Source organism: Geotrypetes seraphini, chromosome 5 (assembly GCF_902459505.1).
Source record: "Geotrypetes seraphini chromosome 5, aGeoSer1.1, whole genome shotgun sequence".
NCBI lineage: Eukaryota > Metazoa > Chordata > Amphibia > Gymnophiona > Dermophiidae > Geotrypetes > Geotrypetes seraphini.
Genome location: NC_047088.1, coordinates 20,897,481 through 20,914,929, shown reverse-complemented (window position 1 = coordinate 20,914,929; position 17,449 = coordinate 20,897,481). Strand labels below are relative to the sequence as shown.

The window sequence follows — 17,449 nt, the reverse complement described above, 5'->3', positions numbered from 1 at the left end:
GTCTGTCCCAGTAGCAGCTCATATGTACTTATGTGAGCCAAGTATAAGACAATCAAGCCATTGTGATATCACTCATGAGGTTGGCTCATAGGCATTGGTGGAATGAGGCATTATGACATCACAGTCTCAGCTCTGGAATCTTGCTACTCTTTGGGTTTTTGCCTGGTACTTGTGACCTGGGTTGGTCAATGTTGGAAACAGAATACCGGGATTGATGGACCTTCGGTCTGTCCCAGTATGGCAATTCTTATGTTCTTATAGTCCCTGTGGGGGTCGAAACTCTGTTGTAGTGGTGATCGCTTTAAGTCCACAAAGAAATGAGATGTGCCTCGGAGAAGAATGGCCTCCCTGTGGAAGAGCAAATCATACTGAGGTTTCAAATGAAAGAAATAAAACTGGCAGATTCAGAGGCTGTAGGGACAAGTGGAAGATTGACTACTACAACAGAGGAATTGTCTGGCAACTTGAAGGAGGGGAGAAGCAAGTGAGAGGTCTTTTGTGTTTGGTCATCCTAATGCATTCAAGCCTCTACTCTTCCCTGAAACAGGGTCCATTGGGAGGTAACTAATGCTCATCTATGGAACCTTATGGCCAAAATGGAAGCTTCTCTAACTGGTTTTCTCTCTCAGTTGTATAAATTTTCTGGAGAGGTACGCTTAAAATTTCAGAAGTTCAACAGGAAAATTCAGGGAATCCCTCAAAAGCTTGTTGAAGGTGAAAGGGACCCTGGGGCATTTGAAAGCAGCTACTTAATCCTTGTTAAAAAAAATAACCACATATTACACGGCAAACGGGGGAAGATGGAAAATGCTTTGGGAGATATGAACTTACAATGCCTTCACTTTCCAAACAACAAGCTTATTATGTCACTCTTATGAAATGCTGAGGAAATATCTTCTTGAAGCCCTTCTAGCCTCTCATTAAGTGAATTATGGGTCCATTTAACAGCAAGACACAGAAGAAGAGGCTAACGATACTCATTTCTTTGGGTATCTTGATCTTGACTTAAACATCTAGAGAAGAACTGGTTAACAGAGCAACTCTGATTGCTGCCTTTGTGTTGGATTCTGATGAGACAGATTTGTATGCCTGTCACCTCCATTACATGAAAATCTCTTCAATGCATATTTTTTGGGGTTATCCTGAGCGCCAGACTGGCTAGTGGTCCCCCAGAACAGGTCTGAGAACCACTGCATTAGAAAATGGTGTTATATTGGTCACCCACCAGTCCCAGTACTGTGGCCATTTTAAACAATTTGCAGATTCCTAGTAACAGGTTCGATCTCTTTCAGAATGCTGGGATGAATGCCATCTGATACTGGTGATTTGTTACTTTTTAGCTTATCAAGTTGCTCTCTTACATCTTCTAGATTTACAGTGATTGACTTCAGTTGATCCAAATTATTACCATCAAAAAAAGTTTCTGGAGTGGGTATAATCTCAATATCTGCCTCAGTAAAGTCCAAGGCAAAGAGTTAATTTAATTTTACTGCTATTACCTTGTTCTTCCTGAGCACCCCTTTGACCCCTTGGTTATTTTATGGTCCATGTGACTCTCTCACGGGCTTTTTATTCCGAATGTACTTTAGTTTTGCTTCTACAGCAAGTTTCTTTTCAGAGCCTCTCTTGGCCTGTAAAAAAAAAACCTAATATGCAGTATTTTTTGCAAATTTGTTCCCAAATCTTAATCCTTGTCAAGGAAAATACGAGAGGAAATGCAATTCTAGACTTAATTTTAAATGGACTACAAGGACCAGCACAGGGTGTAGAAGTAGAAGGGACGCTGGGAAGCAGTGATCACAATATGATCCGCTTCGACCTGGACACAGGGGCAAAACATCGATCCAGAACGTCAGCCACGGCACTGAACTTCTGAAAAGGGAATTATGAAGGGATGAGACTCATGGTGGGGAAGAAGATTAAGAAAAGGATAAGCACTGTAAAAACGCTAGAGCAAGCATGGTCCCTTTTTAAGGACACGGTCACTGAGGCGCAAAATCTATATATATCGCGTATCACTAAGGGATCCAAGAGGAAAAAGAACAAGGAACCGGCATGGCTCACTGTAGCGGTGAAGGAAGCGATCACAAATAAGAAGACTTTGTTTAAGGAATGGAAAAGGTCAAAAACGGACGAAAACTGGAAACAGCAGAAACAATATCAAAGCAAGTGCCACAAGGCGGTAAGAAGGGCCAAAAGAGACTATGAGGAAAAAATAGCAAAGGAGGCAAAAAGCTTCAAGCTATTCTTTCGATATATTAAGGGGAAACGACCCGCAAAGGAAGTGGTGGGGCCATTGGATAACCATGGGATAAAGGGAGTGCTAAAGGAGAACAAAGCCATTGCTGACAAACTGAACACATTTTTTGCGTCTGTATTTACTGAAGAGGATATGCACAACATACCAGAAGCTGACAGGCTATACGCAGGAAATGAGGACGGGAAACTGACAGGGTTGACGGTCAGTCTAGAAGAGGTATGCAGGCAGATTGATAGGCTCAAAAACGATAAATCCCCGGGACCGGATGGCATCCATCTGAGGGTAATCAAGGAACTGAAAGGGGCTATAGCTGAACTGCTTCAACTAATAGCCAATCTGTCGATCAAATCGGGAAGGATTCTGGAAGACTGGAAAGTGGCGAATGTCACGCCAATCTTCAAGAAAGGTTCAAGGGCAGATCTGGGAAATTACAGGCCGGTGAGTCTGACCTTGGTACCAGGAAAGATGATAGAGGCGCTGATAAAGGACCGCATCATTGATCACCTTGATGGATACAATCTGATGAGAATCAGCCAGCACGGCTTCAGCAAGGGGAGATCTTGCTTGGCGAACTTGTTGCACTTCGAGGGAGTAAACAGGCAGATAAACAAGGGCAAGACGGTCGACATTGGATTTTCAGAAGGCGTTCGACAAGGTCCCGCATGAATGACTACTTTGAAAAATTGCGAGCCATGGAATCGAGGGTGAAATACTCATGTGGATTAAAAACTGGTTGGCAGATAGGAAACAGAGAGTGGGGGTAAATGGACAATACTCGGACTGGAAAAGCATTACGAGTGGAGTGCCGCAGGGTTTGGTGCTTGGACCCGTGCTCTTCAACATATTTATAAATGACCTGGAAATTGGTACGATGAATGAGGTGATTAAATTTGCAGATGATACGAAGTTATTCAGAGTAGTGAAGACGCAGGAGGATTGCGAAAACACGCTCGAGAAATGGGCTGCGACATGGCAAATGAGGTTTAACGTGGATAAGTGTAAGGTGATGCATGTCGGTAACAAAAATCTTATACACAAATATAGGATGTCTGGTGCTGTACTTGGAGAGACCCCCCAGGAAAGAGACTTGGGAGTACTGGTTGACAAGTTAATGAAGCCGTCCGCACAATGTGCAGCGGCGGCGAAAAGGGTGAACAGAATGCTTGGAATGATTAAGAAGGGGATCACGAACAGATCAGAGAAGGTTATCATGCCGCTGTACCGGGCCATGGTAAGTCCTCACCTGGAATACTGCATCCAGCTCTGGTCGCCATACATGAAGAATGACACGGTACTACTCGAAAGGGTCCAGAGAAGAGCGACTAAAATGGTTAAGGGGCAGGAGAAGTTGCCGTACAGTGAGAGATTAGAGAAACTGGGCCTCTTCTCCTTTGAAAAGAGGAGACCGAGAGGGGACATGATCAAAACATTCAAGATAATGATAAAGGCAGGTTGTTCACTCTCTCCAAGGTAGGGAGAACGAGAGGGCACTCTCTAAAGTTGAAAGGGGATAGATTCCGTACAAACGTAAGGAAGTTCTTCTTCACCCAGAGAGTGGTAGAAAACTGGAACGCTCTTCCGGAGTCTGTTATAGGGGAAACACCCTCCAGGGACTCAAGACAAAGTAGATAAAGACAGGTTGTTCACCCTCTCCAAGGTAGGGAGAACGAGAGGGCACTCTCTAAAGTTGAAAGGGGATAGATTCTGTACAAACGTAAGGAAGTTCTTCTTCACCCAGAGAGTGGTAGAAAACTGGAACGCTCTTCCGGAGTCTGTTATAGGGGAAACACCCTCCGGGGACTCAAGACAAAGTAGATAAAGACAGGTTGTTCACCCTCTCCAAGGTAGGGAGAACGAGAGGGCACTCTCTAAAGTTGAAAGGGGATAGATTCCGTACAAACGTAACAAAGTTCTTCTTCACCCAGAGAGTGGTAGAAAACTGGAACGCTCTTCCGGAGTCTGTTATAGGGGAAAACACTCTTCGGGGATTCAAGACAAAGTTAGACAAGTTCCTGTTGAACCAGAACATAAGCAGGTTAAGCTAATCTCAGTTAGGACACCGGTGTTTGATCAAAAGGCCACCACGTGAGCAGACCGCTGGGCGCGATGGACCACTGGTCTGACCCAGCAGCAGCAATTCTTATGTTCTTATGTTCATTGCCACTTAGGCAGGAAACATTTGCTAACTTGACTACAGAAAACTCTTTTCCAGTAACCAAAATAAGATCAAACAAAAGAAAATCACCAGATTCCCTAAAAATGAAAATAAAACAAAACTACATATCTACGAGCACACAACAAACAATAAAACAATTATTTCTTTTTTGTTTCTGCAATATTTTTCTGATCTTTTCTAGTTACTATTTTAGTTGTTACAGGATATTGGCTTAACAAAGTACCTAATTCGGAGCAAATCTGGTCAATGATAGAGAAAGAGAATGTTATATAAACAGAGTGATGAGAAGAAAGCAATGAGGTCAAAGTTTATGTTGCTGAAGTTGTGATTTGTGCTTTCTGGGAACTGAACTGGGGCACTACTTTGCAGGTGGCCCTTGGAATTTGAGATTTTCCATGTAACAGCTATCTGTATGAAACAGAATATTTATGGCCTATATTGGGGTTTCCCAAGCTTGTTATGAGAATCCCAGAGCCGGTAATTAGTAACATAGTACATGACGGCAGATAAAGACCTGAACGGTCCATCCAGTCTGTCCATAAGTTATATCCATTAAAAAATACATGATTAGATTAACTTGTCGCTTTGCTATTTCTGGGTTGTAGATTGTAAAGTCTGGTATTGTTCTAGATTCCAAATGCTGAAGTTGCCGTCCAAGGTCACTCCAGCCTATCCAACCATCCCGTTGTTTGAAGGATATCTACCATGAAGTCTGGCCATGAACATCCTCATGCTCCATATTAGTGGAGTTCCCATTGATGCCTTCCCCAGACCATCCTACACCGAAACACCATATATGGAACACAGACCGTGCAGGTCTGTCCAGTATCGGCCTTAGTTCTTTAATTTACATCCTTCATTTTCTAATTAGAGATCCTCTATTTTTATCCCACGCTTTTTTTAATTCCATCACCGTTTTCCTCTCCACCACTTCCCTCGGGGAGGGCATTCCAGGCATCCACCACCCTTCTCTGTGAAAAATAATTTCCTAACATTCCTCCCCGTAACCTCAAATTATGCCCTCTAGTTTTACCATTTTTTCTTCTCTGGAAAAGGTTTGGTTCTATATTAATGCCTTTCAAGTATTTAAACGTCTGTATCATATCTCCCCTGTCCCTCCTCTCCTCCAGAGTATACATAATTAGGTCTTCCAGTCTCTTCTCACGCTTCTTTTTGTTCAAACCCCTTACCATTTTCATCGCCCATCCTCTGGACCGCTTTTCCTATTCTTAGTAGTTCTGGAGACCAGAGATGACACACTTGCTTCTACTGATGGTTTGCAGCTATAAACGTCTGAATTTAACATTTTTACGTTAGCTTTGTGTTTTGTTGAGTTTTGTTGATTTTTGATAGGTAGTGTGATTGTGTTTTTGTTTTGTGGGATTCTGTTTGCAGCTATAAACGTCTGAATTTAACATTTTTACGTTAGCTTTGTGTTTTGTTGAGTTTTGTTGTTTTTTGATAGGTAGTGTGATTGTGTTTTTTGTTTTGTGGGATTCTGTTTGCAACTTATCGTTTCAGTTGGTTTACTTCCCTTTTACAAAAGCACGATAGCGGCTGTCGCATAGCAAACACTCTGATGCCCATTGAATCACTATGGGCGTTGGAGCGATTACTACGGCCTGCTGCAAATAATCACCTTTGGAAAACGGGGTCTTAGCGACATGTAAATGACTATTGTTTATTACGAAAGGCATTCAGTCAAATTTTATAAACATAATCATGTACTTGGTGTCTAATCAATGGGAAATGTATCTCATATATATCTTGAAAACCCAACCGGTTGTGAAGGATCCCAGCACGGGATTGGGAAGCCTCGGTCTTTACTTCTCCTTTGCCATAGTAATTTTAGAATTCCCTCATTTCAGGGCTATAGTAGATATGAGATTAATCACTGTCAGAGAGGTAGCAGAGAAGACTTAAAATATATTTATGGATGTTGGCTGGAGGCCTTTTGCATCTTGCTCCTTTGACCTTCCAGCTGAACTAGAACCAGCCTCTGCAGGAGCTATGGTGCCAGAACTATCCAGGGACTGTCTCCAAATTTCTCCTCTCATCTAGCCCAATCTGGACAGCAAGAGCCCTAGGCCAGGAGCCACAAACTGAGGCTTACTTTTGAACCCATTTGTATGTACACTTGAACTACTAGGTCTTTTGCAGTGCAATGTAGTGCAATGACATACCCTTAGCCCTATGGTTTCCAATTCAATTCTCGGGGCACACCCAGCTATTCAGATTTTCAGGATATCTACAATGAATATTCATGAGAAAGATTTGCATGCAGCGCCTCTTTCATATGCAAAACAATTTCATGCATATTCATTCTGAATATCCTGAAAACCCAACTGGCTGGGTGTGTCCCAAGGAGTGGGTTGAGAAACCACTGCTTTACCCTTTCCCTTGGACTGTGAATGCTACTTCCATATTGTCCCTAATCAAAGGATAGAAGATGTGCTCTGGAATCAGATGTTTATCGCTGCCACTGCACTATTCTTATTGCAAATGGTCGCCTTTTTGTGAAATGACCCTCCAAGCTCTACTGAGCAAGTGAGCTTCAGGCATCAAACTTCCCAGCAGCACATCTCCTGCCTTCCAGGCCCCGTTTGAGAGATTATTCTTTAGATGTGCATGGAGTCCTACAGCCTTAAACTCTCAGACCGGAACCTTTCTGCTCCAATGCAGCACTCCCCGTGCTTCAGCGCTCAGAACTGGGATGAAAAGCCTCTGAATCAGTGTCTAAAGATGGAGTTTACCAGGGATGCACGGGGAAGATGTAGTTGGAGATCCCAGGTAAGGAAATGTACCTTACGTTTTCAAAAGAAAGATTTGGACACAGCGTTTTCATTCTTTATTTTTTTAGTATTATTTTTTCTGGTTCATGTTTGCGATTGCTTTATTTATTCATTACAATTTATTTACTGGTTTTTGGAAGGAATTCACTCAAGGCAATGTACAGCAAGAACAATCCAGGTAGGTTATAGGTAACGTGACCATTTATTTTTTTCATCAAAAGGGGACATCTATTAATTGTCAGTCCCGCCCCAGCCCCGCCCCAATCCCACCCCCCAATTTCTTCCATTCATTTTTTATGTACACATAATATCTTATTAATTCATAATGGTAACCATAAAATTTTAAAAAACACAAAGCACACTATACGCAGAGAAAATGTTAATTATCATTTATATTTAGGGGGGTTTCAAAGATGTCAAGGCAGATGACTTTAAAATATGCAAAGTCACCTCAGTAACTTAGAAAAATAGACAAATATAGTGCAAAATAAACACAGCAGATAAAATTCTCAAAACTGACACATTTTGATCACTAAATTGAAAATAAAATCATTTTTCCTACCTTTGCTGTCTGGTGATTTCATGAGTCTCTAGTTGCGTTTCCTTTTGTCTGTGTATCCTTTCTTACATTTCTTTCTTTCTGCACTCAGACCCAACAATTGTCCCTTTCTATTCCCTCCCTCCTTCTTTCCTATGTCCTTAGTGCCCCTTCCTATGTCCTTAGTGCCCCCAGTGCCTTCTTCCCATGTCCTTAGTGCCCCCAGTGCCTCCTTCCTATGTCCTTAGTGCCCCCAGTGCCTCCTTTCCATGTCCCACACACTGCCTTCCAGACTTTGTCCCACTCCCACCCCCGAAGCCAGCCTGCTTGTCTGCCTACCTCCTTCCCTCCCTGCCACACACACACACAAAAAAAAAAGCCTCCCTCCTTCCTTTCCTCCAGTCCGCCACCGCTGCTGTCTTACCTCCCTGCTACTTCTGCTGCTGCTAATCGACAACAAGAAGTCTTCTTTCTAATGTCAATTCTGACGTCAGAGAGGACGTTCTGGGCCAACCAGGAAGCTTGGCTCTTCACCTAGGCCAGTCATTTTATTCTAAAAGTTTGACCCAAGATTTACAAAGAGCCACAATAGGTAGAGAAGGGAGTTTGAGATACGATTTTGTAATGTGACATATGCATTTAACACAGAAACAAAACTTCAAGTATTTACAGAAAAATAAAGAAAAACAATTTAATGAGACTTTCACATTGTATGTTGGATGAGTAGCTGGAAGTCTCCTCCCCCCCCCCCCCAAATTGCAGTCGAGCATCCATGCCCCCGTCCCCTCCTCCTCCCCCATGCAGTCCTAGGGCATCATATAGACTTGAGTTACAGTATATATAAATATAATAATGTAATTCTTAAAGTATTCTCAATGATAATTGGATTATAAGGTGCTTCATAATATCTCAAAGAATGGCCAGTTACCTTTCGTAATACAGAAGACTTTAATTTATTTTCACAGCTTGCTATCACTTGCATTTGCATTTACACATGGATCTGAAATATGTTTCAATGATTTCAGGGAGACCAGGAAATCACGTGCTTTTCTGCCATAGGCTTCTAGAAAGCTACTTAGAATAGACTTTGACCTTGATTCTGCAAACTTCCTGAGTTGCCTGAGAGTTGTTCTGTTGCATTTGAGTGAGCTTGGGGGAGTTTTGGCTTTGTCCCTCAGAAGGTCACCCATGTGCATAATTTTATGCAAGTCTGGCCTCTCTCCGACTTTCACCCCCCCCCCCTCTATGAGAGTGACATGCATTTGGGCCTCCCAAGACAGCAACAGTGGCAGTGGCCATAGGGAAGGCCCCGGCAGAGTGACTGCAAGCAGCCTGTCCACACTGCTGCCTCTGCCGGCCGGGCACTGCCGATGTTGCTGCCTTGGGAGGCCCACAGGTATGCTGGGTGAGGAAGAGCCGCAGCCACTTGGTGAAACAGCCACATTTGGCTCACGAGCCACAGGTTGTCGACCCCAGACCTAGGCCTTTAATAGAAGAAGTACTGTTTTTACAGCTCCGACGGGGGGGGGGGGGGGGGCGTGGGGGGTGAACCCCCCCACTTTACTTAATAGAGTTCACGCCGCGTTGTGGGGGGCGTTATGGGGGGTGTGGGGGGTTGTAACCCCCACATTTTACTGAAAACTTCACTTTTTCCCTGTTTTTAGGGAAAAAGTTAAGTTTAAAGTAAAATGTGGAGGGTTATAACCCCCCAAACCCCCCACAACACCGGCGCGATCTCTATTAAATAAACTGGGGGGGCTCCCCAACAAAACCCCCCTTCGGAGCCCTTAAAAACTGTAATTTTCTTTGGTGCGTGCCTCCGTCTTGCGCTCAGTTGTCGGCGTGCGCCTTTGTCTTTCGCCGACTTGTCTATGAACCAATTAAAAAGCCTAACGCGTCTTTGTAAAAGGGAGGGGGGTTATTGCGTATTGTATTGTTATTTCAATATTTTTACTGTAATTGTCTATTGCTTATATCGGACTTAGTTTTGCTGTACACCATCTTGAATGAATTCCTTCAAAAAGATGGTAAATCAGTCCTAATAAATAAAATATGTGTAGAGTATCAGGAAATTATTGAAAGAAAAGGGGGGGGGGTGTTGCAGGGGGAGTGTTGGAGGCAGGGGTATATACAGTCTTCCCCCGCAAATTCACGGTTCGCGAATCACGGATTCACTAATTCACGGTATTCTCTGACCGCCTCTTCCTATACTAAATTCAGGCTATACCAATGAGGAGCTGCGTGTCCAAGCAGCTCCTCATTGGTGTAACCTGACTTTAGCAACAGGAAGAGGCAGTCGGAGCAGACCGCGAGTGATTTTGCACCCGCCAACGCCCCAGCTGCCCTCTCTTGCCTATAAAAACCATATTCACGGTTTTTCAAAATTCGCGGGGGTTCCTGGAACTTTTTTACACACGGGCCTACTTTCTTCCCCTACTGAAATATGTGGTTAAGGCCCCACAATGAGTGTCTACAGATGACTGCACCCTCCCCGCCCCTGGGCTGATCCTGCCCTCTCACTTCTCATGTCCCCCCTCCCCATCTCCATTTTAAGTGCTTTCCTTTTCACTTCCCCTTGCACTCTTTCTCCCTTCGCCTGACTCTATTCCAACCCTTTCCCCATGTAGTCGTTCATCCTGTGTTTCTGTCCCCCTCCCTCTTCTCTTTTTCCCTCCTCCTCCCCAAGTGCTATTGCTTAAGTGAGGAACTCCAAAATTTTTAAAAATTGAAAGTAATGGAAGTAAAACCCAGATGCCTCAATCCGTCCTTCTTTTTCTGGAGTTATACGGTAACCCTAGTTATTCCTTTTAGCAACCTTTAGTGTACACAATCTTTGAATCTTTTCAATTAAACACAACATAGTGAATGATAACAGGAGACCAAAAATGGCCTGTCCATTCTGTCTAGCTGAGATTCAGACATTTGTGCAAATTTGCATTTGAGTTCCTGCATGCCCAACCCATGTTCTCTCCATATCTTTAACCTTTCTAGTCACCCTCTTTTCCACAACAGCATATCAATCCCAGAAAGTCTATTTCCACAATGGTTCCATCACCCCTACTATCGTGTTTCCCCGAAAATAAGATAGTGTCTTATATTAACTTTAGGCCCAAAAAAACGCACTAGGTCTTTTTTCGGGATATGTACATGATCATCTCTCCCTTCCTCTCCTTCACCCCAATTCTTCCTCTTTCTCCCCCACATGTCAGCATCTTCCCTCCCATCCCTCATGCAGCAGGACCCTTGCCCAGCTTCTATCCTTCCCTTCCCTCCCATCCCTTGTGCAGCAGAACCCTTGAATGAACACCCCACCTCCCCGAGCACCCGCCCCAACAGCCGAACCCTCATCCTTCCCTCCATCCTGCAGCACTCTAAACAAGCTGCTTTGGCCCTATCCCGCCGTGAATTCACTCTACCGCGTTACTGATGACGTCATCAGTAACACGGCAGTGAATTCATGGGTGGACAAGGCTGAAATGACCTGTTTAGAGCGCTGCAGGCCCGACGCTGCTTAGGGAGGTATGTACTAGGGCTCGCTCGCAGTTGGCAGGGTTAGGATAGGAGGGAGGGAAGAGGAACTGCCGGCGAATCCTGGGACTAGGGCTTATTTTCGGAGGAACACGGTAATAGTGATTCCAAGCATGGAAAATTTCTGTCTGAACTATTTCCTTACATTCTTCTCAGCTTCCAGCTTTATTGGAAATGGGCCATAGTGCTGTGAAACTTCATTCATGAATACCCGGGGGTGCAGGGTTTTTAAAACATCCCTTCTCTGGAATCCAGCACAGGAGTGCCCTGAGTTTCACCATTGGATGGTGCTGTTTTGTAATGGCTAAGACCCCATTTCTGCTGGAGGTCATGAACAAAGCGTCCTCAACTCTGGCCAGCTTGAGATTTAGAAATCAAAATGAGCTCAGTTCTCTTACCTGGCAGTATGCAGTAATAAATTCAGGCACTGGGCCAGCCCTGATAATAACCCCCTAGACTTAACTATGTGTTTCATAGAATTTTTATGAATTATGTCTGGATAATTTTTTTTCTGATATGTTGCAACTATTTGGGCTTCTGCTTGGTACTATGACCCGGATTGGTCACTGTTGGAAACAGGAAAGTGGGCTAGATGGACCATTGGGCTCTTCCAGTATGGCTGTTCTTATGATCTTAATATCTACTATAATAAAACGCTAAGCGTGCATGCACACTCCTACCTGCGTGTTCCGTGATCCCTATGTCCGTGGCAGGTAGGAGTGCGCATGCGCGCCTGTGGTTCTGTTTTCCCGTAACGCAGTTCGTCGTCGTCGCCCACCTCCCCGCCGCACCCGAACCCCCATTGACCCTCCAACCCGACTGTCCCACCGCGAAACGACCACAAGCCACCCGCCTCCTGCAGCGTCCGCAGCACTCCAAACACGCTGCCTCGCGGCCCTCCACCACCCCGATTTCCTCTGCCGCGTCCCTGATGACATCATCAGAGATGCGGCAGAAGAACACAGGGCAGGAGAAGGCCACGAAGCAGCGCACCCAGAGCGCTGCAGACGCTGCTGGAGCCGGGAGGCCCATCAGTTGACTCTCAATGGGAGGGTCAGTGTGGTCGGCTGCACAGTGGTGGTAGTGGCAGGGGGGGGGAGATGGAAACATGCTTCTCAAGGGTTATACTGCAAAGGGGGATGGGAGGGAGGAAGGCAGGCAGGCAGGTGGGGGTGAGACAAAGTCTGGAAGGCAGTGAGGGGGATATAGGAAGGAGGCACTGGGGGGCACTAAGGACATAGGAGGCACTGAGGGCATTAAGGACACAGGACAGAGGCACTGTGGCACTAAGGACATGGGAAGGAGACACTGCGGGCACTAAGAACACGGGAAGGGGGCACTGGGGACACTAAGGACACAGGACGGAGACAATGGGGCACTAAGGACACAGGACGGAGGCACTGGGGGCAATAAGGACATGGGAAGGAGGCATTGGGGGCACTATGAACACAGGACGTAGCCACTGGGTGCACTACGGACACGAGAAGGAGGCACTGGGGCCACTAAGGACATAGGAAGGGGTGCTAAGGACATGGGAAGGAGGCACTAAGGACATAGGAAGGGGCACTGAGGAAATAGGAAGGGGCACTGAGGGTACTAAGGACATAGGATGGGACACTATGGACATAGGAAGGGGGGCCATGGCGCAACAGAGAAATACAGGTAGGCAGGGGGCCAGGGAGATAGAGACAGAAAGAAAGACAGACAGACAGGGGGCCAGAGAGAGACACAGACAGAAAGAATGACAGACAGACAGCGTCCAAGAAGAGAGAGACAAAAAACCCCCCAAAAACAACAACCCAGACAGACATCTACTCTAGCACCCGTTAATGTAATGGGCTTAAACACTAGTTTGTAAACAATCTGCCAAATTGTTAGGAATATACTAGTTTGTGAATCATTTTCAGATATTTTTGGCTGATTTTTGAACAGTTTTTTTGGTTCAGTTCAGAAACTAATGGAACTTAATGTGTCTTAAAAAAAATCTGAATACCTGGAAATCAATGTTGTGGCACATTCATTTTGAGGTTCTGTAAGTGAATAAAACGTTCTGAATTAAAAGCGCATCCCTACAGATTGTCCTAGAATGACGATGCCTGGGCAGCATATGAGCGGGTTCTCTCCTATTATTTAATTATTTCACTCGATGTAATTTTCTATTGCAGGTATATTATAGTAGCAAAGGATACACTGAAGCTATTGGGAACTTTAAAAACAGAATCACAGCCGCAACCAATCCAGGAAATGCCTCAATTACTATCTCCAACGTGCAGTCTGAAGACATGGGACTATATGCATGTGAAGTCACCAACCCACCAGACTTCGCAGGGAATAATATAGGAAAGGTTCAACTGATAGTTACTGGTATTTATCTTTACGTTATCTCTTTCCTTACAGGTTCAAAATCTAGACGTGCTATTGGGGTTTATTTTTGGCATTTTTTAGCCCCCTTTTCCTATGGTAATTAGAATAGACTGGGTCGGCAACTGCCCTTTAAATCCCCTTGGCACTCACTAATGCCACTTTAAAAGGGGACCTTTGTATAGTGCGATTTAACGAAGCATTGAAATTGTATTTTAACAATGATCTGCCTTAAGGTGCTTTGGGCGGTCCATTTTGAAAGGCAGGGTTTAAATTCAAAATAAGAAGCAGAGAGATCTCAATTCATGAAGAAAAAGGGTGCAGCCTTCAGAGCACATTGTCACAAGGCTGGATCAGGAGCTAGGACCATCATAAGAGAGGGCCAAACAGGACAACCATCCAGTCTGTCAAACCATAGCAGACACTATACTGTCCTTTCGAGTCAGCCTGCAAGTCTTTGGGGGTTTTTAGTTTCTTTTAATTTTATTTATAACCCGCCTTTCCCAAGGCGGCTCACAATTTAAACATACAGAATTTTAAATATATATATATATATATATATATATATATATATGTATATATATATATATATATATATATATATATATAAAAAAGACAAACAAATAAGCGACCAGCGCTTACACAATTGCAAACACCTTAACACCCGTATTTCACGTTACAGAATAGATGTCTCGTCAATAACTGCTTTAAAGCATCAGAATTACATTGCTTTCTAATGTAGAAAGGTAGCCAATCCCATTCCAGGGGGTCTCTGAGCAACGCAAGCTTGAATTGGAAGGGGGCATGGGAGGGAGCCCTCGCTCTATCGGTCATTCTTTTGTCCAGTCACTGCTTGTGCAGGGCCTGCCTATTAGACCTGCCATTGGTTCCGTTCTTCCATAAATAAAGAAGCTTATGGCCAAGGGGTCATAATAAGAAGTTGGAGGATGATTCAGAGCAGGGGTTTTTCAACCTAGTCCGTGGTGCACATCCAGCCGGTCAGGTTTTCAGGATATCCACAATGAATATGCATGAGAGAGATTTGGATATCATACATAGTAATTGTGGATATTATGAAAACCTGACTGGCTAAGTGCGTCTTGAGGACTAGACTACGAACCACTGGTTCAGAGAAAACATGAGAAAATATTTATTTAGAGGGCAGGGAATGCTTGGAATCACCCAGCAAGAGAGGTAATAATAATCAGAAACATGACAGGATTTAAGTAGGGTTACCATATGACTCCAGAATGAAAGAAAGCGGATTGAAAGAAGTTTGCACACCTACCATGTTTCCCCGAAAATAAGACACTGTCTGATATTAATTTGGGGCCTCAAAAAGGCATTAGGTCTTATTTTCAGAAATGTCTTATTTTTCTCATGTAATGATCATCTCTCTCTTCCTCTCCTCCATCCCAATTTCCTCCTATTTCCTTTCTCTCCCCCAGATGTGCAGCATCTTTCCTCCCCTCTCACCCATCCCCTTGTGCCGTATCTCCCTCCCTCCCATCCCTTGTGCAGCAGAATCCTTGCAGCTTCTATCCTTCCCTTCCTCCCATCCCCCCCGTGTAGCATCTTTCTATCTCCCCACTGCCCGCCGCATCCCCCCCACCCAACCCCACCACCCATCTTTCCCTCCCATTCGAACCGCGAGACAGGAATACCTTATAACAGCGTTGGCAGCAATCTACACAGGCTGCTTCATGGCCTTCTATCTCCTGGGCGTTCCTCTGCCGCGTTGCTGATGACATAATCAATGATACGGCAGAGGAACACCCAGGAGATAGAAGGCCACGAAGCAGCCTGTGCAGATTGCTGCCGACGCTGTTATAAGGTATTCCAGTCTCGCAGTTGGCGGGGGAGAGATGGAAGGGTCAGCGGGGGAGGGGGGTTGCGCAGCGGAGATGCGGGGAGAGGAATGGGGAAGTGCTGCTGCTGCCGGCGACTAGTGCTTATTTTTGGGGGTAGGGCTTATATTAAGACTAGGGCTTATTTTCGGGGTATTTTCGGGGAAACACGGTAGTAATATGCCTGCAGCAAGTTCCCAAGAAGGAGATGAAGGTAAAGTTAAGCAGCTTGGAAGGTCCTGACAAATTCTCCAGTAGTGGGGAGTGTGTAGTGCAGTGGTTAGAGCTACAGCCTCCGCACCCTGAGGTTGTGGGTTCAGATCCCTCACTGTTCCTTGTGACCCTGGGCAAGTCACTTAGTCCTCCCCATCGCCCCAGGTACACTAGATAAAGTTTGTGCCCACCAGGACAGATAGGGAAATAGGACAAAATACCTGAATGTAAAACCACTTAGGATATAAGTGATATAAAAATAAATAATAGAATTCTAAGGAGGTGGCAAGCTTTCTTACATGGGCTGCAGGCAAAGACAAAAGGAGAAGATGAGACTTCCTGCAGGTAGTCAAGCTTGTTCAAGAGACAGTTAAGAGCTATAGCAGCATAGGCAGGGACAATTGGATAAAACAATTGATAACACTGCACAACAAAGTTTTTGCTTCCTGAACACTGCTGGGTGTTTCTTATAGAATTTTGGGTGCTGATCATGAATATTACATCAAAAATTACCCATCACGTACCATTTCAGAGAAATCTTCAATTTTGTCGTGATTTTTTCTTATATTTGGATGCAAACAATTTTTTTCTCCCATAAGTGTCTTATCAACAACGGTTTTGTGCCGCCTGGGTATGTCCATGCATAAAATCTAGCCAGGTTGGAAGCTGTTTTATGGAAGATGACATCCTGGGCATGTCTGGGCAGGTCTGAACGAGCTTGCGCTGTCTCACCATGCTATAATGGTGGCTTCCATACACCGATCCTGCTCATTTGGTTAATATAGATAGTCCGTGTGTGTATATAGTATCAGTATAGTAAAGTATAGTAGTATAGTAGCTGTAGCAATATAACAGTAAGTAAGCTTGATGCTATAGACGTTTTGGTGTCGGGCAATATGTCTCGTCGGTGTCGTAACAGCCGCGACACATTCTGCTATATCTGTGGGGAATATACACTTACGCCTCAGAGACGTTCGATGACTGCCCTTGTAAAGAAAGCCTATCATCTGTATTTTGGCTGCAAAATAGGTGATCAAGACAAGCAATGGGCGCCTCACATTTGCTGTGCGACATGTGCTGTTAGTCTGAGAGCCTGGCTCAGAGGTACTCGAAAGACGATGCCATTTGCTGTTCCGATGATATGGCGAGAACAGAAAGACCATGTGACGGACTGTTATTTCTGTTTGACTAATGTGTCTGGTTTCTCTGCCAAAAACAAGAAGTCAATTGAATATCCTAATCTGCCTTCAGCAATGAGACCCATGCCACATGATGACAGTCTTCCAGTTCCGAAACCACCAGAGGATTGGACCTTAGACGAACCAGATGAAGAAACTGCAGTGCAGGGTTCTAACAGTGACATTGACCCGGATTTTGAACCATCCTCATCAGGCGATCCACATCTGATAACACAGTCCGAATTGAACGATTTGGTCAGAGATTTGGGTCTGTCAAAAGCAAAAGCTGAGCTGCTAGGTTCGAGACTGCAGGAATGGTGTTTGCTATCACCAGGTACGAAAATTTCTGTGTTTCGAGACCGGCATCATGATATAACCAAATTTTTTGCACAAGTCGACAGTCTCTGTTTCTGTTGTGACATTGAAGGATTGTTCTCGGTCTTTGGTTGTGATCACAACCCGGAAGAGTGGCGTCTTTTCATTGATTCGTCAATGTTAAGCCTGAAAGCTGTTCTGTTGCACAATGGCAACGTTTATCCTTCAGTACCTGTTGGCT

The 17,449-nt window shown here is 44.6% G+C and overlaps 1 protein-coding gene across 9 annotated transcripts in view; it reads left to right on the top strand.

The window, feature by feature from the left end:
- Positions 1 to 17,449, top strand: part of VSIG1 (V-set and immunoglobulin domain containing 1) — a 71,506-nt gene that overhangs the window by 38,925 nt on the left and 15,132 nt on the right. For 8 of the 9 annotated variants that reach the window (XM_033944308.1, XM_033944313.1, XM_033944312.1 and 5 more), the window contains 2 exons: positions 7,119 to 7,226; positions 13,460 to 13,658. In XM_033944308.1, coding sequence (XP_033800199.1) covers positions 7,119 to 7,226; positions 13,460 to 13,658 — 307 coding nt within the window. The remainder of the gene's footprint in view (positions 1 to 7,118; positions 7,227 to 13,459; positions 13,659 to 17,449) is intronic. The other variant, XM_033944314.1, reaches the window with a different exon arrangement.